The following is a 24,829-nucleotide window of genomic DNA, read 5'->3' on the forward strand; positions in this document are numbered from 1 at the left end:
AGTATGCGGAAAGTGTCTCCTGTCAAGCAGAAGATACTCCCTTTAAAAGAAGAAGTCAGTAGTTTAATAAATCTTACTATACAGATGCATAATACACAGACGTTTTCCTGGGATTTTAATTTCAAGGATCAAAATGCAAGACTCAATTTTTTTACCCCTAAACACTGAAGCTATTGACAAATACTGTACCAATCCATGGTGCACACAAAGCCATGGGGAATGGTCAACAAGCCATCCTGAACAGTTGCAGAGAGAAAGGAAACAAAGAACAGGTATCAATCACTTATGACTCTGTCATATGGACTCTGTGTCATATGGAAAACACAGGCCCAAAATGCCTTGTTATGGACAGTGTGCAGGAGGGACAAAGGAGAAAATTTAGGGTTTGTACAAACTCCAGAAGAGGTACATTCTCATTTCTTTGGCAGCTCTGCTTCCCTTTGAGATCACTGTTAGCACACTCCACCTCATCCTCCACATCACACGGCTCTGCAGGAGCTCCAGGAAATCCACCCCCCAGCGCCAGTGTTATTTTCATGATGATTATTACACCTGGAGTTATCCTGACCTGGTAACTGCACAATTTGCGGAGTTTGAATATGTGAGGATTATCTATTGACATTTTTTTTGATAGAGGGGAGGAAAACACCTGACAGATGACTGAAAACTTGCAGGTACAAAGACAGAGGAAGGCGTACACCAGAGGAGTACCATTATGCTTTGTATTCCCTTTTCTTTCCAGAGATGAGAGGACTGCATTATTTGTGCTAATATGTGCTGGTATGTGTTGATGGCTATCCTACTGTGCAAGCAGAAGCCTTAGTGTGTGCCAAGTAGTTTCAGTTAGAGAGCTTCCCAGCTAGTCCTTAAGTAGGATTCCAACTTTTTGTATTGCATACTCTAAACTTTTCCTTATACTCTACTAATTAACAGAGCAAGCTCATACTGATTTTTTTTTTTGGGAGTTCAAAAGTCTTTAAGTTGCTGCATGTCAGCAGCATGTTTCTTTTACAATCTAAAATGTCTTGTTTTTCATTTCCATTGGGAAAGAATGTGGAATCATAGAATGGTTTAGGTTGGAAGGAACCTTAAATATCATCTACTGTGGGCCAGCACACCTTCCACCAGACCAGCCCCAAGCCCCACCCAGGCTGGCATTGAACACCTCCAGGGATGGGACATCCACAGCTTCTCTGAGCAACTTGGGCCAGGGCCTCACCACCCTCACAGTAAAGAATATTTTCCTCATATCGTATCTAAACCTAGTCTCCTTCAGTTTGAAGACATTTCCCCTTGTCCTGTCACTACACGTCCTTGTAAATGGTCCCTCTTTATCTTTCTTGTGAGCTCCCTTCAGGTACTGGAAGACCACAATTAGGTCACCCCAAAGCCTCTGCTCCAGGCTGAACAATCCCAGTTCTTCTGGCCTTTCCTCATATGTTGAAACTGTATTTAAATAAACAAATATTTTCCCTTTTGTAGAGTAATTGGAACCATTTCTCAACAGCAGTCTTTATGAAGATAAACTGGTGCTACATTGAGGGAAGTCCATTATTAGAGAGCACTTATCAGACACAAACATATTAAAGGAAAAAACACACAAATTAGTTTCTAGACCCATTATGTTGGCAAATCAATAAAAATAAACTGCTTAAGAGGACATGACACATTCGTTCCTTTCATAAAAGCAGGCTTTATAAAGTAGCTGCTTTTTATTAAAAAAAAAAAGTATTAGCCAAAGTGAATATAATTTAGTACACTTTGAAGCATGTCAAAATGGTTATGCAACAGTTACCTGCTTCACAGCAAACTTTTTGCCAGGGATTTTGGGGTTTTTCTGCTTGTATTGGAAATAAAAAAATCTCCATCTTTCAAAGAAAACACTGTAGGCATTTTTTAAGCTCCTGAAATACAAGTATCTACGTGTTACTTGTTTCCTTCCCCTCACTGTTCTCGAGTACCTCCTTGTCAGGGTGCTCTCAATGGTAAGCACATACTTGGTTTCAAGAATCCCCTTGCCTTTGTTTGGTTTTTTTCAGGTATTATTTTGCATACACAAAGCTAGTCCATGGGTAAGAGTGTCTGACAATCCTGCCCATGCTTGTATTTTGCAACAGGTTTAGACTGATACCTCTACCCGCAGACACCATAAACACATCAGGGGTCTGTGTGGACATCAAAGGTGCCACATCATCTCACTCTGAGTGGTACTGAACTGAGCTGGTATCAGCTAGGAGCTGAGAATCAAGGCATCTGTGCATATTGGTCATTCCTCCTGCAAATAATGCTTAAAGGCTCCAGTATTACATACATAAATTCAGGATCCCATTTCAGATATCAGAAACTTCAGTGAGTTACATTCACTGCTGCAGTAAAAGCAAATCTACCATTTTTCTTTTCTGAAGACATCCTGAAATCAAGAATAAGGAACACCCGTTTACAAGTCTGTTGCTTGTAAAAATTCCATTCGGGCAAAGACATGAAGCACCTCTGCAGAACAGATCCAAGTTCCATGCAAAAAGTCCCTTCGTTCTGCTTAGTGCCAAGCTTAAGACCCTGAAATAAGAGCAAGACTCAGAATTTCAGGTAACAGCTAAACCACCCCTTCTGATTTTATTACTCTGGTGGGTAGGAGTCACATTTTGCCCCTACATTTTGAAAACAAGGGAAGAGTGATACTATATTTCACCCAAGTATTTAATCAAGCTGCAACAGCCAATGCGTACTGCAGCCAACTCATAAGCAGGCTGAATAATAACAAACAAAAAAAAATCTGTAACTGCCACATTAGACTGCTGTATGATGGTATTTACATCCATTGAAAGGATGCCTCGATTTGAATGGAAGATGTAGAAGGCTTTTTTTTTCCTATTGAAAAAGTTGAAAAAATAGTACAGAACCTGCACAGGCTCAGGGTCAGCTGGGAGTTTATCACTCTCACAGTCATGGTCCTCCAGCTCAGGGCACTGGGACCCCCTTAGCCATCAGCAGCACTGAAGACAAAGGCAAGGAAAGCATTAAACACCTCTGCCTTGTCTCTGCCCTGTTTGGGAGGTGACCATTCTAATCCTGCAATGGGCCAATGTTATCTCTGCACTGCCTTTTACTACTAATGATCTAAGTAAACTTTTTTCATTGTCCCCCACAGTTCTGGCCAGCACCAACTCCAGCCAAGTTTTGGCTGCATGAATTTTCTCCCTCCCAGCAGCGTCTCTGTTTTTCTCCCATGTCACCTGACTTTGCTTCCACTGGCCATACACGTTCTTTTTCCCGCTTTAGCTCCAGAAGATCCCTGATCATCCAAGCCAGTCTTCTGCCTCACTTGCTTGACTTCCAGCATTTTGGAATTTCCTTTGCATTTAGCAGGTGGTGCTCAAAAAGTGACCAGCACTGACAGACTCCAGCACCTCCTAAAATGTTTTCCTAGAGACCTCATTACTAGTTCCTGAAGTCTGCTCTTTTCCTGTCCACAGTTGAGGCACTTTTCCTCCTGTCAACAGATTTTAAACTTTTGGTCTCTGTGTCAAGAAGGCTACCAATCACCAATTCAGACACAAAACCTCCTCTGTTAATGACCAACAAATCAAGGAGGGCATCTTTCCTGTTCAGCTCCTTTACTACCTGTAGCATGAAGTTATCACCCAGGAGCTTTAGGAATATTCTGGACACCTGAAGGACAACACAATCATCTGTCACAGCCAGCATAACTTCATGAGAGGAAAGTCCTGTTTGTCAAACTTGGTTTCCTTTTATGACAAGGTAACCCACCCAGATGATCAACCGAAACCAGTTGATGTAATTATTTTGTATTTCAGTAAAACTTTCAATACTGTCACTCACAAGATCCTTCTGGACAAAACAGCCAGATAAACACATCATGTGATGGATGAGCAGTTGGATCAGGGTTAAGGCACCAAGCGTGACAGTGAATCGGGTGACATCACTCTGGTGACCTGTCACTAGTGGGGTTCCATAGGGCTCCACCCTTGACCCTGCGCTCTTCAACATCTTCATACATGATCTGGACACAGGACTGGAAAGTACACTAAGGAAGTTTGCCAATGATACAAAACTGAAAAGAGCTGTTGACTCCCTCAAAGGCAGAGAGTTAGAGAGCTGGGCAATCACCAGCTATGTGGAGTTCAACAAGGGAAAGTGCTGCACTCTGCACCTGGGATGGGGCAACCCTGGAGTTACAGACAGACTGGGGCATGAGAGGCTGGAGAGCAGCACCATGGAAAGGGAGCTGGAGGTCCTGGCTGATGGCAAGTTGGACAGTCAGCAGTGCCTGGCAGCCAGGAGGGCCAAGCGTGTCCTGGGGGGCATCAGGCACAGCATCGCCAGCCGGGAAAGGGAGGGGATTGTCCTGCTCTGCTCTGCACTGGGGAGGCCTCACCTCCAGTGCTGGGGGCAGTTTGGAACACTACAACATAAGAAAGACATTCAGCTATTAGAGAATGTCCAAAGGAGGCCACAAGGATGGTGAAGAGTCTGGAGGAGAAGCCATATGAGGAGTGTCTGAGGTCACTTGGTCTGTTCAGCCTGAAGAGGAAAGACCTCACTGGGGTCTGCAACTTCCTTATGAGGGGAAGAGGAGAGCAGACACTGATCTCTTGTCTGTGGTGACCAGTGACAGGGCCTGAGGGAATGGCCTGAAGCTGTGTTGGGGAGGTTTATGCTGGATATCAGGAAAAGGTTTTTCACCCAGAAGGTGTTTGGGCACTGGAACAGGCTCCCCAGGGAAGTGGTCACAGCAGCTGAGTTCAAGAAGTGTTTGGACACTGCTCTTAGGCACTTAGTGGGATTCTTAGGGTGCCATGTGCAGGGCCAGGAGCTGAACTTTGATGATCCTTCTGGGTCCCTTTCAACTCAGAATATTCTATGACTCTATTCCTTGTTAGCAGCTGAAGGCGTATCCAGCTGAATGACCATGTCAGATGAACACCTCCCATATACTTGCCTTGAACCTGCTGCTAAATTCAGAGGAGCTAAGAAAAACATGTAATTTTGAGTCTTACAAATTCCACATAAATCTGTAAAACTGAACACTTCACATTGTTACAGACAGTACCCCGAGGCAGATCAACTCACATATGCCCCAAAGTAGATCTGCTAAAAGGAATGAGCACAGCTGGAACATTGCAGAAGAATTCAGCACTGGCACCAACACTGGATCTAAAAGCTCCATTTTAACTAAAAGCCAAGTGTGATCTGTATGCTGTCCATGAAAGAACACAGCCAGATATTTGCCTCTTTCCATGAGGCCTCATAGCTCAAAACTTCCTGCCCAGTCTTTTATCAGTTACTGCACATGAAGGCTTTTCTTGTAAGAGACATGGATAAGAAGCCAAGTAATTCTTCACTCGATTAGTTTGTCTTTCTTCAGGAACATTTACCTTCCTAAAATCAGCTCTCTTCTTTAAAGAGAGGAAAAAAAAAAAGTAGTAAGAAAAACAAGGTACAAAAAATTGTTTGTATCAGGCACAAGAGTGCACAAGAATTCTTCATATTCCACCACAACCTACTTTCTACAGCCAATTCAGTATTTTGTAGTTTTCAGTGGTACCTCTTGCTGAAGCCACCTACTAATCATTTCTGTGAGCTAAAAATTGATTTAAGGTCCAAATGATAATCAGAAACACTTATAATTAAAAAGGTTAAAATTACTTTTTTCAGCTCATACTCATTTACATTTTTGCATGGGCAATACCCCAGCAACTCTGCACAAAGTGTATTATGTGTTTTGGGAGATAAAAAAACCTTTCATGAAAAATCTAAACATGTTCATTCTAACTGCTGGGAAGAGGACCAAAAAAGAATAGCCCAAAGCAAAAGCTTTTTTCCACAACAGAACAGCTGCTCTACATTGACAGCATTCTTTCTCACCCTGCCCAAAGTTACAGACCTGAGAACCTAGACTACAACTGTAAAACTGCCAGCAATGAAAGCAAGTCTTTGCCACAGTGCAACATTATAGCAGTCTCTAGTGCAACTCTTGAGAACTCATCTTCCCTCTTGAAGAATATATAAAAGGCAAGTCCTCCATGTCACATGGCAAAATGCCCTAATATTTTATTCCTAGAAAAATAGGATTGCCCAATTTCACAGATACATCTGCAAGTGTTGGACTGCAAGATGCACTTAGTTATTGCTTCAAGGCAATTGTCATAAACTGTTGGCTACAGTTGAATTTAACACCTTTGAAAAGGCCAGTTGCATGCATTAAGAACTTGATTGGACAAAAGATGTACAAGTCAATGTCATCCTTCCTTAGAGCAGGAATTTGGACTGGATGACCTGCTGAGGTCCTTTCCAGTCTGGATGATTCTGTGGCATGGCCATCTTGATATTCATTAAAAGAAACCAACCCATAAACTGAGTATTTTACCTAAGCTCTTGCGTGTAGTTTAATTCAACATGTTCTTGCATTTAAGAAAGTTGACAAACTTGAAAATGCCACTCTGGAGTCTATACAGTAAAACATAACACACAAAACAGGACTCCTTTACATGCCTCTTTGGTGAATTACTTTATAATACTTACAGTGAATTCTCATTTTATTTCATACACTATACACTAAATTTGCAATCAACAATATTTCAAAATAAACCAGTTCCCAAGTTCACTAGACTTTCCATTTCAACACTTAGGCATTTAAAATACATGAAAGTTAGATTAATAATAAAGTAGACCTGATCTGAAGTCAGAACTTACAAAGAGCAACATCTTTCCATTATTTTATGGAAAGCATGACTGCTTTCCATAAGTGATAACTACACAATCATTAATGATTAAAATGCAGATCAATTTACAGCATTCACAAAAACAGACTTGCCACATGAATGTGAAAAAAAGCAGCAGCCTCTCATAATTTAGAAGTGACTTTCCACATGCTTGTTTCATCTCTCCCTGCCCTCCCCGCCCCACCCCATATTTATTGATGAAACCAAGAAGGACTACATCACCTAGAATAATTAAAAATCATTCTCAGGCTGAGTCTGAAGGGGGAGAGGGCAAAAATTATGTACTTCAGTGGTTCCCTTGCACATAAACTGTTAGCTCTGTTCCACAAAATATTTAAACTAGCAGAGACTTTAAATGACAGACATCAGTGCTAGTTAAGGAGACAATTTTATACATACCACTCCAATCTAACAAAAGAGAAACTCTAGGAAAAGCCAATTGTTTTCATAGGCTTTCTGTACACTTTGAACACCAATACTACTACTACTACACAGATTTGTATGATTATTATACTCTCATATGGAGCAGTAGAGTAAAACTAAACCCTGAAGTTATCCATGGAAAGTCAACTAAAAATGGCACTTACACATGCACACATCAGTTTCTATTTTGCTTTATTCACACTTAGTTATTGTAAGCCTTGCAAACAAACTGCAAGACAGCCAAATTTGCATTCTGTGCAACTTTTCCTCAAACCCATTTTTCATTGTTTTTATACAAAGTAAGAGTTTCCCCTTTGTCTTCTGCCACACTGCAGCAAAATAAGTCTTCTATGTACCTGTAAATAATAACATTTAAGTCTACTTAAGTCACTTTTACAGTTTCTATTTTACTCACAGTTCCATTAACAGTGAAGTTGGAAACATTTTCAAAAGACCAGTAAAGCCATCAGTCCCCTACTTGCAAGTTCTTACAACTTAAGAAAAGAAATTCCTTTCAACTGGCTAGCAGTCCATATTAAACATCAGATGTGATGCTCATAAAGCAGATACTAACAATTCATATCCATTCCTTATGTCAGTGAACTGGTAAGAGGAAAAGGAAATCCTCAATGCAATCACATTTGAAATCTGATCCCCTTTACATGACTGCATATGACATATTCAATTTGTGTCTGTAATTTTTAAACAGTCCTTTTTTAATTACACTTCGGCAACTATATCCCCATTTTTAAAACAAGTTGTTCTACAGTGTAAGGAGAATCCACAGAGTGGATTCCTCGAAGTTCTTTTTCTAAGCCATTTAAACAATAACTGGGTTAGCAAGTGAATCATGTCCAATGTGCTAGATCCAGACCTGGACAGATTAAGAAACATTTTGAAGCAGTGTTGAGTAAATAATTTTGGTAAGCTGTAAAACTGCCATATGCAAGGTATACTGTACTATAACAGCTCCAAATCCTTTATAGAAACCTTGCATTCCTTCTTCCCGTTTTATAGTATTTATGCAGTCTTTCATTCCCTCATACTGAGTATTGATTGGAAGCACTTCATAGCCAAGGTCTGTATTGTCAATTATTGTGCGTGTCCCTTGAATATGAAGGCGGTGCAAAACTGTTTCCAGTGGGTAAAGCATGACATCAGCACAAAGGCTAGCAGCAAAGCTAGCAGTAAGTTCTGGAAAATACGCATCCAGCATGCTCTGCACAGAAGAGGAGCTCTCAGTTGGAAGGTTGTGGGAATTATCCCTTTTCAAAACAAACAAGACAAGCTTCTGGACGATGGAACTGATGACATAGTGAAGGACTCCATGTAGAGCAGTGGGGAAAGTCAAGACCATCAGAGGAAGGAGACGCTTGCTATGGGGTACTCCCAAGCCTAAAACTCTGCCAATTCCCTCTTTCACGCAGTCCAGGATGCCAGGATTGTCTCGAATTATTTCACTCTACAAGCACAAAGAAGGAGTTACGATTCATGCTGAGCACTTCAAAACCATCCTGACATCTACTCTGACACTTTATCACTGTTGAACTTTTTTTTTTTAAAGTTAAACACTTGCATGCTATTGTGTCCACACAGCTGTACAAATAAAAGGCCCTTGTTATAACACTCTTCATAGCATTCAACTAAGCTTTCTTTTAAAGAACCCATCTTAAAGAGGTGAGGGTTTTTTAATGTATATTGCAGTTATCTGTGTTCTACCGAAGAAATTCAACTCTCAGCCTACTGCTGAAAGTATCAGAATGCGAAACAGTCATGAACTTAAAATGTCTACATCTGGAGCAAACTGCCAGGAAGTACTTATTTAATTCAAAATGCCTTTACTTTAAAGACTGTGACTATAACCTTTGAACTTGAATGTACGTAGTAAAGACTTATACAACTAGTGTAGAATGGTCATTTTTAACATGCATTTACTAGGTTCCATTTTGAATGTTCTCATGCATTTAAAGTAGTATTCTTTACCCATGCTGTTTGTTAGTGAAGAGATAATTATTTTGTTCATGCAGCGCAAACAAAAATCTTGTAATAATTATCTACTCTATTATACTTCACCTTTGAGTGTAGGATTAAGCAAAAACATTATTTCTCCTACTAATGCTTATACAAACTCCAGTGTTTTATCATGTGGTTTACATCCCAAATTCAAGATTTGGATGTTCTCCTGAATGCCCGAGTCTCTGAGTCCATGTGGTCTGTGTCCTGACCTCATGCCAGAATAAACCACCAGAATATTCCTCAGTATTTTGGGGAAATACTAAACAGCCTATACAGCCTTCATGGTCTTTTCTGTGCAGGAGAGAAACTAGTTCAAACACCTGAGAACATAACGCTGTTGCAGACTTTAAGTACAAGTTAAGCAGCACAACCACTGCTGACTCCTCTCCTGTCCCACATCACTACAGTCACTGCACTTCAAAACCGTTCTTGCTTTGGCCAAACACGCCACCATGAGGTTTTAGATGCTAATGACAAAAGAACTAATGTGACAGCTACAAACTTCCACCATTTACAGCTATTTTGATGAAATGTATTTACTTGGGTGTCAAACAGATACTGTTGAACAGCATGGTTTATCAGAATTAACACAAAGTCTATATAAACCTGCTAGTAGCAAATCCAACGATCTTTAACTTCTCTGATTTTTTACTGGTCATTGTTGCCTTGCAGCACAGGAATGTAATGCAAACCTGGCAAGCCAAGTTGCTCCCCTGCATTGATTAATACAGTATAAAGATCTTCACAAATGCTATCATTACCTCTGCTGTATTTCTAATAAGCTGATGAACTTTCCAAGAACTCAATAACATATTTCATACAGCATATATATATATATATATATATATACACACATACATACTCATTCACTAAAATACTTGCACACAGCCAAAGCTACTAATCTTAAAATCCTCAGATCTCAGTGGAATTTTCATAACCAATCATTACAGAGAAGATCACCTACCTAAAAGGCTGGGAGAGATGCTTTTTTGGCTTTTTATTGTTATCCTATTAAGCTGCTTTCTAGCAAAGAAACTTTATACTTATTTTGCAAACAGAAGGCAGACTCTAAATTATGCTCTCTTTTATCTTCTATTGGTAAAAAATTTACCCATGTCCAACAGCGCAGGTAATGCAACATCCTTTCAGACAAAAATACAAGCAGTAAGATACCTGGATATAACATTCCATTCTGTGGCCTGCTATGAACTCCAGAAACATTAACAGTGTTCCACTATTGTTTCTAGTTCCAGAATTATGGCATGCTCAGGGTAGAGCCATTCCCCAGTAATTAAGAACTTGAGTTCCAGCCAGCTTCCCATTATGACACCAGCTAAGTCTCCCAAATATTCCACAACTCAAGAGATCCCCTGAGGAAAGAGGGTTTCTAAAATAGGGAATATCTTTAGAGGAAATGAGTTTGTTTTTGGGAGTCTGTCTATACCCCTCTCTGCACAGATGCTTAATCTCACCTATCCTGTTAATCCATGATGCAGCCAGTTCAGACAGAACAGCTCTCCTAGTACCTTCTGGCTCATTTAAGCTTGGATCCTGTGCACAGAGCAGAATCCTGCCCCTTAAAGGAGTCCATGCGTGTAAAGTACATGCTGAAACTAAGAAACTGCAGAAGTCAGCCTTCTCCCCAGAAAAAGCACCATTTTGGAGATACACACCAGCAAATCGGTCTTGACAATACTTACAAGTTGCCCATGCTATGAATGAAAATTATTACTTGGATGACTGAGAAACATGAGAGTGACTATCCTGCACCCTCCACACAAGAACTCTACAGAAAGAGTGCCATTAGCTGCACAGAAATTCTGTCATGTCATCTAAGAGCAAGTCATTATACAGACATGGCTGGAAGAATTATCCTGGACCATTTGTGCACAGCTAACCCTTGCCTTTCTTCAGAAAGAGATGCAACACCACACTGACAGGCAGTCTGCAACACAGTGCTATGGGGTACACTGCACAGTTGCAGAACAAGATGTATTCCAAGTGACAGGTCCAGATTTTAATTTTCATGGCTACAGAAGAACTAGATAAAGATTAAAAGTAAAAAGTTGATTGAATGAAAACCCCACTGAACTACTGGAAAAAACTTTACAGTTGTTACAGGGGGTGGGTGTCACTGTAACAACTTGCCTAGGAAGGCAAAGTTTAAAAATCTTACATGCGAAAAACTTCCTTATGTTTTATCTGCTGGAGCACAAAGATATAGCATGTCCCTAGTTGATATTCAATATATTCCAACTATCTACATTACGTGTTCTTTCTAACTGAAGATTTAGAGTTAAGACACTACACTAATATACCCTTCATAGTAAACACCCATTTCAGCTAAGTCGTAAGTCAAGCAAAACAAATGCAACTACTGCAACATAAACCTGAATACAAAATCAAAGATTCATTTCTCCATATAATCTAATCTATAAAGAGTAACAGTATCTTTCTAAATGTTCCAAATATATGTAAGTTACCTGTACAGTTTCAATCAGGCTCGCAGAATAAAAAGGCATTGCTATTACATGTGTTAACCTGTAGAAATTAACAATATAAGAATTAATGTAATGACAATACTGTAATTTTAGGCAAACAGGCACCTGAAAGTTGATGAAGTTATCTAGCACATTATTCCTGAGAGAAAATTAACAAAGCATAACTCAATTACTAAAATGTACATCAACAAGTTGAGATAAGCTTCAGTCAAAAGTGTAGTTAAATTCTACTTCCATGTGACCAGACTGCTTGAGGTCTAAAAGAATCTAATCTTTTAAATCAGTAGTTCCATAGACACAGGGATCTAGTAGGAGAAAATCTTTGAAAGTGGGTTATGCAATCAAGATTGTTCAAAAAATCAACATTTGAAAAGTACTGTTAGCACCTTGTCAAGTAAACATAGCAGCAGACTAAACTTATGTACATTTGGTAGTTTACGGTGTTTAGATAATAAGACATAAGGTAAATAACACATGTCATACTTACGCTTTGAGTAAAAGGTGTCCACCTATCTGCTTGAGGTTCCATTTATGTGAAAGCTCCCTAAAAAGAGAAGTATTTACCACAATATGAATAATCACCCACATGTAATTCTCAAGCAATTCTTCCATGGGTGTCAACATTCAGCTCTTATATTGGTGTTCCACTATCTATGTTGAAGCATTTCCCACATTGGACAGACAGAGCAAAACATTTAGTAAAGCATGCTTAACTTCTAGTAGTTTTTCAGGCCTGTCAGACATTCTATCAAAAAAGTTTCAGTTATTTATTAGTAAGATGTCTGCAACTCTCACAGCAACTGACTTTAGTGTTTTCCATCTATTTAGCAACCTTATGTACTAGCACTTAAAGCAATTTTCAGGGAACACTGGAGTACTTTCAAAGCTTAATAGTTTTCCTTTACGAAGAAATAATTTTTATTTCATTTTGGTTTTGTTGCGCCTTTTCTGTTCTTTAGGTTATGTTTACCCTGTTGTTGCTCCCTTCCAGAAAATCTAAATCAGATTCTGGCAGTTAGACAAGAACCAATCAAGTACAAGAGGTCAGACTAGAAGTTGCATAGTAATTCTGTACAGACATAACTGAAGTTTTTTGTCTTATGACCAGTCCTCAGCACATTCTGATAAAACAGAAGAAAACTGGTGTGTTTAACACAAAGGTGACGTCAAAAATATTCCCTTAAAGTAGTACTTCTAGTTACACATTTCAAAATATGAACAGCAAATGTTTACATTCTACCTGATAGAAAAAAATAAACCCACCTAGCTCAAGATACCATTCAAAGACCACATGTACTTACAATGCATAATACTCTAGCTATGAGGTATAGACATTTGTCTGAAGCGCTGGGCACACTAAACTTTGCATTTTTAATTGCAAGCTATAAGGTGTTCAGCTTCGATTTTGTCCAGGAATCAGACACTGCTTGTAGTTAAAACAACTCTAATCCAAGAAAGGTAAGATTTTACTCTTTCTGAAAAATTGTGTGTTACTACTAGCGATCACGTTTTAAACACATAGGTCAATCACTAAACAGGATCAGAAGACCACTTTTACCATTATGTATTTCAGACTCTTAGATCACATCCACTTACCCATAATACTTAAATGCTGTGGAAAATGAAACCAGCCAAACTAATGTGTGAAAGCCTAACCTGTCAATCCAGGTGTAACTGTCCCTGCAGTGGAAGAACAATTACAGAAGCAGCTTGCCTAGTGAAGAATGTTCAAACCCATTTCTGGGCTCGTCTCCTAAAATAGGGGTATTCTCTCATGATACTATAATATAGAATTAGAATTGACATTTCACTTCTCTGTGTTCTTTGGAGCCTGATAATGTAGTTAAATAACCTTTTAAATCAGATTTGCTGGCACTGCTGCTACATGCAATAACCTTCTCCTCCACATGACTGCCCAAACATGCAAGCCACCATTAAAAATGAAGAGAGAGCATTCAGTAGAAAACTGCTGCGGGGTGGTGCATGTATGAGACAACCACTTTAGCCAGATTACTTTCCCAACTCAGTTAATTTCCTGACTGTTCACACATTGTGTTGGCACAAGGATGGAAGGAGCACAGAGGAAGGAATGAGCTGGTTCCAGCAGAAAGGTTTGTTTCCTTTGGCGGCAGCACCAGCTTACTTTTTGAACTGCTGAACTGGCCCACAAGTAGAAAATCATTGCTGACATTTGTGAGAATTCAGAATTATGAAGATATAAACACCATATCACATCTCATGAACTTAAGCATACCCTAGAGCTGTATCTACACACTTGGAGGAAAGAACAGTCTGGAAATTTCAATTACCGTTGAAACAGAACTGACCAAAAACCTTAAATACACACTCCATACAATTTAAGTACGAAATGCTTTTGCTAATGCTTTTGAACTTGCAAATACCTACTTTCATTAGTACGGATGCATGCATCATAACAGCATTTGATTCAGCCTAACCATGTTTCTTCTTTTTAAACCCAGGGTAGTTTCCATGTCCTTGAATATTTTTAGTGAAAATATTACTAAACTTCTGTAGCAGAAGGTGGACAAAGTGATGTAGAACAATGAATATATCTTTAAATGAAGTCAGTCGTTTTTAGTCGTAACATCTTTTTTATGACAATACTGAATAAGGTACATAGAGCTGTTGGTCAAGGAAGGCAAAAGACAAAACTGCCAGTCACATAGACTCTCATTTACCATGTCTTCTCATTTACTAACGCAGGCCGTTCTGTCCTTTCATTTACCACAGATAGTGCAAATATTCAGCAAAATGTCAGTGCTGGCTCCTTAGCTGTGCAAGTTTCCTGTATTTAGATTAATAAGACCAGGAATTTTTACCTTAGGTATGTTATTTGCTATTACCACACAATAAAAACCCAAATAAAAGAAGAATTTTTTTTTTTATTGTTTATTACAGAGTTGACTACCAACAACCAATTTCCTACAGTATTTCTATACTCAGATCAGTGCGCTGACACAAACATACAAAGCTCCCAGAAAGAGTCTCTCACTATTTATGGATTATGAGGTTATCTTTTCCAAAACAACCACACTGTGTTTGGAAACACCTATTTAATGTCTGGCTGTTCTCATGAAGCAGTATTTTTCAAACAGTCTACATTTCTAACACTTTGAAAATAAGTCAACAACCTACTAATTTGTTTGAAACAGTAAAAAAAAAACACGCAATACCTTGGCAAAGGTGTATATTCACTGATGATGCCTTCTGTTCCCAGGGTTATGCCCTGAACAATGAAAGTGCTGCCCATTCCTTTCCAGAGAGCCCTTGGACCCTGTGTGTTGAAATATGCAATATAAAACTCAAAAATATTTTCATCTTATTAATGACAACATTTCAGTAAATTCAGACCACACAAGGCTACAATTCTACCATTTAACTTTATAACTAAATTCAGGTAACAACTCACTCTTTATCTATAAGAAAGTTTTGTTTTTCAATAATTTCAAAGACTTGTCATTAATTTTGGAGGCATCTCTCCACTGCTAATATTTTGTGTTATAAATTTAACGCCATTTCCTATGGACAGAATGAGCACAAGATGTTAAAAGTATATCCAAAAGAAATTCATAATTAAGAACTTCTTACTGCCTTCTGATCCGAATTTAAGATTGCCATTCCCAGGCAGAACTGGAAATGAATTCAGTACTATCACTGGAAGGAGTCATCACTTCAATAATAATTTTATCCACATAAAGATTAATGACCTTTTAGAACCTTAATGAAAAAAATTAGTTTCAGGGACCTTTTGTTTTCTAACATCTGCAAATCTTTCCACCCTAAGTACTGCACTTCTGAAAAAAATAATGGTTTACCTCATCTTCTTGAAACATAAAAATAACAAACCCTCATAACGGCCATGTTTTTCAACACCACCTACGTAAACACTTAGAGACATACATGCTGTAGGAACTCTCAGTGCTCAGATAGCCTTACACCAAATACTAACCTGTGTCTTATTGATGCAGTACATGATATTGACAATAGTAAATGGTGTGACATGGTAATTCCGTGCGTGATAGTTAACCTGTTAAAAATATAAATAACGTCAGTCTTAGAAACACACTTGCAGATGCTACAACTCTGAAGGATAAAGGCATTCCCAATGTAAGAATTTTACCTCTGTAAAAATCAGCTAAAAATATGAGGAAGTTCTCACTGAAATTTACAGAAACTGGCAGTACTTTTAAGTATTCGTATGCTGAAAGTTTAAACAATAAACTATACATAAATCAGAAACTATGAAACAAAGCATCCTGCTTGTAAATGGGGATCTGAAAGTAGCTCTGCAGACTCCGAAACACTTGCTGTAATTTGCTTTCCACTGCCCAAACAAAAATGAATAAGATTTTTCAAAATAAGCTAAACTGCAGAACAGGAAACATGTATTCTACAAGTAAAAACTTGTTAATGTAGCAGAGTCCCCCTAAAAATTGCGAAGCTTCCTGTACTACATACTTTCATACAGAGTATGAAAATACAGAGATATGACTATACACAGGAGCTCTGACTGGAAAAGGTAACATAAAAGACATACCTGACACTGACGACGTAGAACAATGCAAGGATGTGCCAACACATTTTCTGTAAATAGGCTTTAAAAGAAAATTGTATTTAATGCATGGGAAGCCACTAAAAATTCCTTAGAAAAGGCTTGTTAATTGTCTCTAACAACAGCAGATCAGTATTTGGAAAAGCAACATATTTTCTAGTGAACTAATACGGCATTTTTTGATGGCTACCAAACAGCCTCCCAAGGAGCAAGTTACATAAAGTCTGACATATACATTTACTATGAAGAAAACCCATATATATGTAGTATGCACATATTTTTATAAGCAAAAGAACATACAAAATTTCTTAATCTCACCCTCCTCAAAGTATCAGGGTATAAAACAAACCAGAACCACAATTATGAGAGGAGTAATTTTACGCTAATTCTGCATACTGTATTATTATTCAAAACTCTCCTTAGCAGGGCCGAGGAGGATTACTTTTTCAGTGAAAACACTACTGATCCAAACCAACTCTCCTACCACTGCCGAAACTCATACTTCAATCAAAACTTCACAGAGAAGTTCTCGCTTCTAAAGCGGAATTTGTGGTTGCAGCCATTCAGAGAAAATATTCATTTAATCTCAAAATGCCTGAGTGATCAGAGTACTTACCCGTATGTTGTTCAAATCTGGGACATGGATTAGAAAAGCAGAACATCCAGGGTTTTTCTAAACACCCCAAGTCACAGCTACAGGATCACCTGTGGTAGGTTTCTGAACTTCCGACAGACAAGTACAATTGGCACAGTTTTTTAACTATTGAGCTAATTAGTAGTTTGCTACTACCAAAAGAGGTAAAACTTTCCCTGGACATCAGCATCTTAAAGTTCACCACTTTCTCAAAAATACTATCAATAATCAGGGTCACCATAGTAAAGAATAAAATGGCCATCAGACCACTTAGTTAGATGAACATTGTGGTCCCATGATACTTTGGTAATATACTTGAACACATTTTAACCTTCTCAGGAAACATTTGCATTGCCTAAAAATATTAAAAAGTTGCAAGTGTCAAATAAGTTTTCTGGTGTTACTTTCAGATTACTTGGACAGGGTACACACATCCTGGGCATTCCATATGAAAAACTGTCTTACATTTGCCTATGTATTTTTTGAGCAACAGTTAAAGAGAACAGAAACCTAAATGGGTTTTGGGTAGTACGTTTCTCAACACATGTCAACTGTTCATGGCTATTGAAGTAAAAACACAATATAAAAGTGTATGTAGGGTTTATGAGACAAATAAGAGTTTTACTACCCCTCTGTCACTGAACACAACTCTTACCTTGCAAGGCCAATACCAAAACCAGCAAATCTGTTCAACTGCTCTGAAAAACAAGAAAAAAAATGAACAAAAACCCAGATTATACAGCAGTGATAATCACAAAATAGGAGAAAATGCCATGCACATGATCTGAAAAACTAATTTTATCCTGTACTTGCATCAGAAAATTACAAGTATTAAACCACAACATTTATGGCAGCTCAGCAACACAGGATATAAAAAAAATTATTCCCCCAGGAATATTTGCACTTTAGACTGCACTGGAGTTTGTACATACTGTTATATGTAAAATTATGCTTTTCTTACAGGGAAAAAAAAAGGGAGAAAGCAAATGGTAAAACAGAGAATATTTTAATACCAAAAAAACCCAATTCAGACCAGCTACTTAAAGATTTAGCATGCATGACTTTACAGTAATTCTGAAACATTATAATTGAGATAATTGAGGTGAAGAGGTGAAAATAATGCTAAAACAGTAAAAAGCAAAAATTTGGGAGAAGTTACACAAAAAGCCATGGATGAAGTAAGAAACATCAACAAAAAGCAAATTTTCAAGCCGGTTGTTTATCTCCAGTCCTTTGCAAAAATCTAGTTACTAGAGAACTACAAAAGTAATGAATTCAACTCACTGTTGTCTGCCGCCAGACAGACATTTGCACATTGGGGATTATCAAACGGAATTTTAAGACGATTATCAGAACAGTAAAGGCACTTTAAAGTTAATGCTCAGCCCTAAAATCTTCAGAGTTCAAGCAGTCTGAAGACATGGATAAAGTCAGTAACTTCAGCGGGCTCCACACAGATGTGGGAGCCCTCCAAAAAATGGTAAGATACCATTTGCAGCTGCTGGATTCAGTGATTACAGCAACTCCTTATCAGTCATCCAAAGTGCAGAATGAACACACCTTCCATATGTAGATAGGGGGTAAAAATGTAGTGTCCAAGTAGGCAAGGATACTTAAACAGTGCTTCAACCAGTGCATGCATGGATGGAGTCCAGCTAAAGGCAGTACTCTTTGTAAGACCTAAATAAAAACACTGCACTACAGGTCAGAAAAGAAAGACTTGCCTAGTAATATAATTCGATTTCACATAAATTAGTATTTCATAAATCTTTTCATACTCAAGTGTATATAAGCTGCTCCTTTTAATTAAAGCAGATGACATACAGTACCCTAGATACAGCAAGTTTTTCTCAATTCACCTCAACTTCATGAAGACCTAAAATGACACTTTACTTATGCGGGCTTTTACTCAGTTTCCCAACAATTACTGAAAAGGACTGGAACTCAGTTGCTTCCTTAAATCCTACCAGTCCCACAGTTCCCTCGATATCATGCGTGCAGGGGGGAGGGGGAGGCCTACGTCAGCAGCTCATGTTTTAAATCCGAGAGAAGCCACGCAGTCTGGAACACCAACACCGACTAAACAACGAAGCAGTATAAGACGCAAAGGCAGTTCCTGCCTTAAAAGAGGGCGGAGTGTTTCTGCAGGATATTGTTTACATGGGCAGTGAAGAGCTAGCTGACCGCACACTGCTTAACGAGAAGCTGCGGGGCGCGTTCTGGCACTCTCAAATCACATTTGCATGAAGCTACGCAGTGCAGGAGCGCAACAGGCAGTGACGGAGCAGTTCGCCTTCTAAAAGACTTTTCTTCCCCGGCGCTTCAGCACCGCCAGTAAAAATGACGGCCTGGGCGGCGCTCGGCCCGGCCGCGACACAGCCCAGGGCCACCGCCAGCCCGCCCTCGCCCGCCCCGGCAGGTCATCGCTCCCGGTAGGTGGGAGCCGGGGGTAGGCACGGGACCGGGGAGCGGCGAGAGGCGGCGGCCGCCCCCGGGCCAGCCCAGGCCGGGCCCTCCCTTACCGGCGCCGGGGCCGCCCGCCCCGAGGCTGGCCTCCTCGTTGGGCCCGGCGCCGCCCAGAGGGGTCCCGGCCCCATACGGCGGCGTCTTCTCGCCCCAGTGCAGGTTGCGGCTGCCGGGGATGTCGGGCGGGCTGGTCACCCAGGGGCCCAGCTCCGAGCCGCTGCTGAAGGGCCTGGAGCCGGGGCCCAGTTCGTCGCGGCCGACCCCGCGGTAGCCGAGGCCGTCGAAGCCTTCGGGGCGCCGCGGGTACATGGTGGGGGTGGATGAGGGAAGCTGGCGGGGCCGAGGAAAGCGGGAGGGACCGCACTGGCGGCAGCGGACCCGGGACCCGGCGCCCGCCCTGGCACTTCCGGCCGCGCTGAGGCCGCGCGCGTGACCGCCGAGGGGGCGGGGCCGGGGCGCTGGGCCAATGGCGGCGCTCCGCTTGCCCGGCCCGGGGCGGGGCGTCCCGCGCGGGGTGCGGGCGGGCGAGCGCGCCCCCTGGCGGCGCGGCGGGCCAAGGAGGGTCCCCGCCCGCCTGGGCTTGTGGAGAATCCCTGCACCAGCACTGCTCCCAGCCTTTTCCCGGCGGAGCTCTCCCCATGGAGAATCAGTGAGAAAGAACAAGAGGTGGCTGGAGAAAGGGGGCCATGCGGACATAAGACAGCACTTTCTGGGGAATAACGTTCTTCTTACAGACCCTGGAGATGAGCAGCACACGGCAAGCGCAGGGATGAGGCCAAGAAGGGGGAACGGACTGTGGAGAGGAATACAGACCACCCAAGATCCCCAAAGCCCTCCCACGCATTTCCATAAAAAATCTGAAAGAGCAGACTACCCATGATAACTGATTGCATAGAAAGTGAGAAGCCCATCTTCAGGGCAGGGAAACTAGTACATAGAAAGTATCCCTCAAGCCCAGGTGGCACCAACAGGGTATCCCATTGGCTGGATCGGTGCAGCTGGATCAATGCTGACACCAGGAGCGGTGATCTCTTCTTTTTCTCTCTTTCTCTCTCCACCTCTTTAATTCATCTCTTCCTTTCTGTCTTCCCTTTCACACTACCTCTTTATCTAAAACCCATTGCCATGTGCTTATATAGTAGGTCAGGGACTAAAATATCGATTTCCATGCCAAATGTATAATTTACTAATAAAACTTTGTTTATTTGCAGACCCTCTCATTTTTGTTGTTCCTTTCAACCATGAGCATTTATGAATCTTCATTCCCCTTAAGACTGGGAGGTCACACCTCATGGGTTTGATGATCCCTTAGCTCAGAATCACAGAATCATTAGGTTGAAAAGACCTCCAAGATCGTCAGGTCTAAACTATGACCCTATCAACCAGACCATGGCACTGAGTGCCATGTCCTGTCTTTCCTTAAACACTTCTAGGGATGGTGATTCTACCACCTCCCTGGGCAGCCTATTTCCACGTCTGATCACTCTTTCTGTGAAAAAAAATTTTTCCTGATGTCCTATCTAAACCTCTCCGTGCACATTTAAAACCATTTCCTCTCAACGTGTCGTTTGTTGCATGGGAGAAGAGGCTGACCCCCCACCCCCTTGCTACAATCTCCTTTCAGGCAGCTCATCTTCTGGGACCAACAAGGTCCCACACAACTGCATCTTAGTCTGATGCACAAGTGTTCTCAATTTATGCACTAGGTTAAGCCAGCATTAGCGTGCTCAAGTCTAAGTATAGCATGGATGGCAGGAGTCATCCATTTCTTTGTGAGAGGGGATCTCATTAATGCATATTTGGCAGGTGCCAAAGGATGGTGCCAGACTCTTTTCAGTGGCGCGCAGTGACAGGACAAGGAGCAATGGCCATAAACTAAAACACAAGTTCAGCACATAAAATTACAACATAGCTGTACTCTGGTTTGTTATACAGTTTTAGTCTTCCTAAAGTTGTGGAAATCATAAAACCAGAATAGTCAGGGTTGAAAGGAATCTTTGAAGGTCAGATATCTAGACCGGCTGCCGTGCAATGAGCAGGGACATCTTCAATTTCCAGGAGGTGTTTAGAGCCCTGTACAACCTGGCCATTAATGTTCCCAGGGATGGGGCTACAGCCTCTCTGGGCAACCTGTTCCAGTGTTTACCAGCCTTATCATAATCTCAGTCCTTCAGCTGTGTCAACAGCACTATCAGCTTGGTGTCATCTGCAAATTTGCTGAGGGTGCGCTCGATCCCACAATGTCCATGTTATTGATAAAGATATTGAACAGTACTGATAAGAAACTAAACATTAGTATTAAATAGTTTCAGGTGTGGGGACCGTGCCTTCTACACTGTGTCCCCAGATCATTCCCTGGTGTTTGACTGTGCTCCCATAGCACAGAACCTATTTTCAAGTGATACAGCAGAAGTTTGGGCTGCTTTCTTTTCTTTGAAACAAAACACAAAGAAAACAATTCAGAGGTTTACTTTTGCAGTGAGAACAAATTTGCAACAGCTTAAGTGCATTGAGCAGCAATTACAGTAGGACAGCTTCTGTGCTAATGATCCCTTAAATTTAATTCCCATGTGACTTAATATAGAGCCAGGCATGCAGTTTCTGTGCTTGGTATTGGAAGCATGACCAGCCTTCAGGAGAGAAAACAGAATGAAAGTTGTCAATAAGAGAAACCTGTAAACTGCAGTTCCTCAGAGAAAATGGGAGAAAGAGTGTTGTTCCAAAGAAAATTGCAGTCTTTTTCCACACTGGAAAATGACATTACTGTTGGAGTAGCCAGATCTGCTGCTTTTTCTAAAACAAGGTTCATTAACTAAATATGTGTGTGAGAAAGAGAATTGTTCAGGGTGAGGAAACTGTATTAAAATGAAAATCTACATTTCCCTTCGAAAACAAATGCTCATATTTACTGCTTTGTTAACCCGTTAGCAAAGGAATAGACTGCAAAGCTGCTGATTCAGATCTGATTTACACTGCATCTTTGAGATCTGCACAGTGGGTAGGTGCCCTCTCATTCATATAATGGAATACGGCAGCTGTGCTCCACGACAGCCTGGGACTTTCAGCAGCACAGCTTGACAGACAATTGAATTGGGTCTATATATTGGGTTTGTGTGACTGCAGGAGTGGCTTCTATGGGAAGACTTCAAGAGCTACCCCTCTGTCAGGCACAGACAACTCCAGTTGGTTCCCAGCCAGACCTCCCATGGCCAAAGCTGAGCCCATCCGTGAATTTGGTAGCAGGAGAGGGTAAGGGAGAGGTGTTTTTTCCAGTATCTACTCTATTTTAAACTGGCAATAAATTATTCTTCTCCAAGTGGGGGTCAGGTTTGAATGTTAATTTGACATTTGCTTAGATGGAGCACCAGGAGGAGACTCATGTACAGCCAAGGGGAACAGCAAACTCACCAGCTTTTTCCTGTGTCTCTTGGGCCTGACATCCCTAGCATCCTTTGTCACATCCCAGTGGTGGATATCCAAGTAGCTCTTTCCCTTCAGCTGCTCCTCTGTTGAGAGCTCTCAGAAGAAAAACTTTGCTTTGCCTCACATTTTATTAGGCACATAAATAAACCCTCAGGCAAAAGTCACTCCGAAAGGGCCAGCAAAAGGGAGCCTGGAGTTTTCAGCATCTGCTGGCAGTCTGTGACATTTTCCTGCTGTACATCTCTGCAACTCTCTGAATCACCCAAACAGGAAGCTGGAAGGTGCCACAGACTCTTGGGTCTCTCCCTCACACTGACAACTGGCACCCAGCATGACTGTGCTTTGGCTGGCTGGTGCGGAGAGAAACAGTGGACTCTACATGAGTCAATGTGAATCAGGCAGAAGCCATTTTATTGATGAACTACTGTCCTTAATACACAGTTTCTGCTTTCCCTACATGCAATCATGCATATTTATTATTGGTTAAGGCCTATTTTCATGCGCTACTTTATGCTTTATGATTGGTTCTTGTTTGTGTGTCACGTCGTCCGTCGTGTATGTCACAACTGTCCTCCAGTTTGCATTTTCTTACCTTTTTCTTCCTTTGCTTGTTCTTTGTTCACATCCTCCCCAATGCTAGTTGTTCCTTTCTCACAACCTCCCCATGGACTTTTTCCCCTGTGTACTTGCTCAAGTCCTTCTGTCTTACGTGCCCTGGATTTTGTATCTAATGGCTGGTTCGTGTTATGTCCATTTTCTAGTAAAAACATGGTTTTCACAGGCTGGTGCTTGTTCACCCATGCCCATCAAGAGTGATCTGGGCAAGGAACAAGAACCTGAAAATTGCCATCATGGGGGAATTTCAATTTCTGAGTTGAAAAGAAACAAGTCTGAAAATTAAATGGGTCTTCGCAGGGCTGTTTCTCCCCACAGCTGAACCTAAGATGAGTGGCTGGATCATGCTTTGCTGCTCATGCAGTAACACCTCCACTTCACTCTCCTTCTGTGTACAATGTGTAGAACACCTGGAATATTAGATACACCTCCAAACCATAAGAGTGACACCAAATTGCATCAAAATCAGGAAAAAAAGAAAGCCTATATATGATACCATGTAAAATGCATTAATGCTCTTCTAATGGTTTTGACTGCAGAATACCAAATCCTGTAAAATGCTGCATGTATGATTAAGAAATATAAAGCCATGCATAAACAAAGTTCAGAATCTGTTCCTCAGCTGAGTGTAAGAAACATATATGAGAAATGGGATTCAGAACTAAAGAAATGAAACTGTTCTTCTTGTTGTAAGTTGTTACTGGAGTAAACCTACCTGATATGAAGTGGTATTATCCTGGGCAGGTTTTCATGAGAAAAGTGCATTAAAGAACTTAAAGAAGTTGTCTATGATCAAGATTTGGATGTAACCAGTTTTAATTAATCTACACAACAACAGTGATGTGCAATGGTACATGTGAACATGTGGTGTGCATCCCCTGCACTCCTCCTGGGGCCTCACTATGATCTGAGAAATGCTCATTAAGCCTCAATCTTCACAAACAGCACCTGGGCTGAGCTCCTCCTGAGCTTATCAAATAGAGTCTGTTCCCAGGAGCTAGTACCGTCTAATGAGCTCCTGTTTTTTAATGAACAGCCTTGGAAACTTATTTTTCTTGCCTCAAGAACAACCCAAACAGAATAACAATTTTGTTATCAAACTTTCAAAGAATGTACTGACCCAAATTGCAGTCAGGATGAAAAATTATTTATGACTGAAGCCCACTCCTTTGTGACTCTATAAACAGTGGTCTAAAGTGAGACCCCTTGAGCTCTCCTGGACAGCAGAGGCTGTGACCAGCACCTACCTCTGAGTGGGGCCTCTCAGAGCCAGAGAGCTCTCAAGTTTGCTAAACTTGGAGGATCACTGAATGACAATGATGGTGCCTGGACTGACACCCCCACTGCTCCAGGCTCTACCCTTTGCCCATTGAGAAGATCCAAAGGCTTCAAATGTTTGTCCTTCATTGAGTTTGAGGGGAATTTGTCACAGGTA

The 24,829-nt window shown here is 40.9% G+C and overlaps 1 protein-coding gene and 1 long non-coding RNA gene across 3 annotated transcripts; one reads left to right on the top strand and one right to left on the bottom strand.

The window, feature by feature from the left end:
- Window positions 1–6,380: 6,380 nt before the first annotated feature.
- Window positions 6,381–19,776, bottom strand: SLC25A46 (solute carrier family 25 member 46). Of its 2 annotated transcripts, none has more exons than XM_039567270.1 (8): window positions 19,413–19,776; window positions 17,546–17,588; window positions 16,242–16,299; window positions 15,654–15,731; window positions 14,878–14,978; window positions 12,171–12,227; window positions 11,666–11,723; window positions 6,381–8,628 (listed from the first exon to the last, which is right to left on the bottom strand). In XM_039567270.1, the coding sequence occupies exons 1-8, from the start codon at window positions 19,663–19,665 to the stop codon at window positions 8,050–8,052; spliced, it is 1,227 nt and encodes a 408-aa protein (XP_039423204.1). In that variant the 5' UTR covers window positions 19,666–19,776; the 3' UTR covers window positions 6,381–8,049. The 2 variants fall into 2 exon arrangements, with proteins under 2 accessions (XP_039423204.1, XP_019145187.2); XM_019289642.3 differs by lacking the exon at window positions 19,413–19,776 and adding an exon at window positions 18,451–19,268.
- Window positions 19,239–20,568, top strand: LOC120411514. The gene is made up of 2 exons (XR_005603854.1): window positions 19,239–19,322; window positions 20,091–20,568. It is a non-coding gene; the product is annotated as an uncharacterized LOC120411514 (long non-coding RNA).
- The last annotated feature ends 4,261 nt before the right edge of the window (window positions 20,569–24,829 follow it).

Source organism: Corvus cornix, chromosome Z, assembly GCF_000738735.6.
Source record: "Corvus cornix cornix isolate S_Up_H32 chromosome Z, ASM73873v5, whole genome shotgun sequence".
NCBI lineage: Eukaryota > Metazoa > Chordata > Aves > Passeriformes > Corvidae > Corvus > Corvus cornix.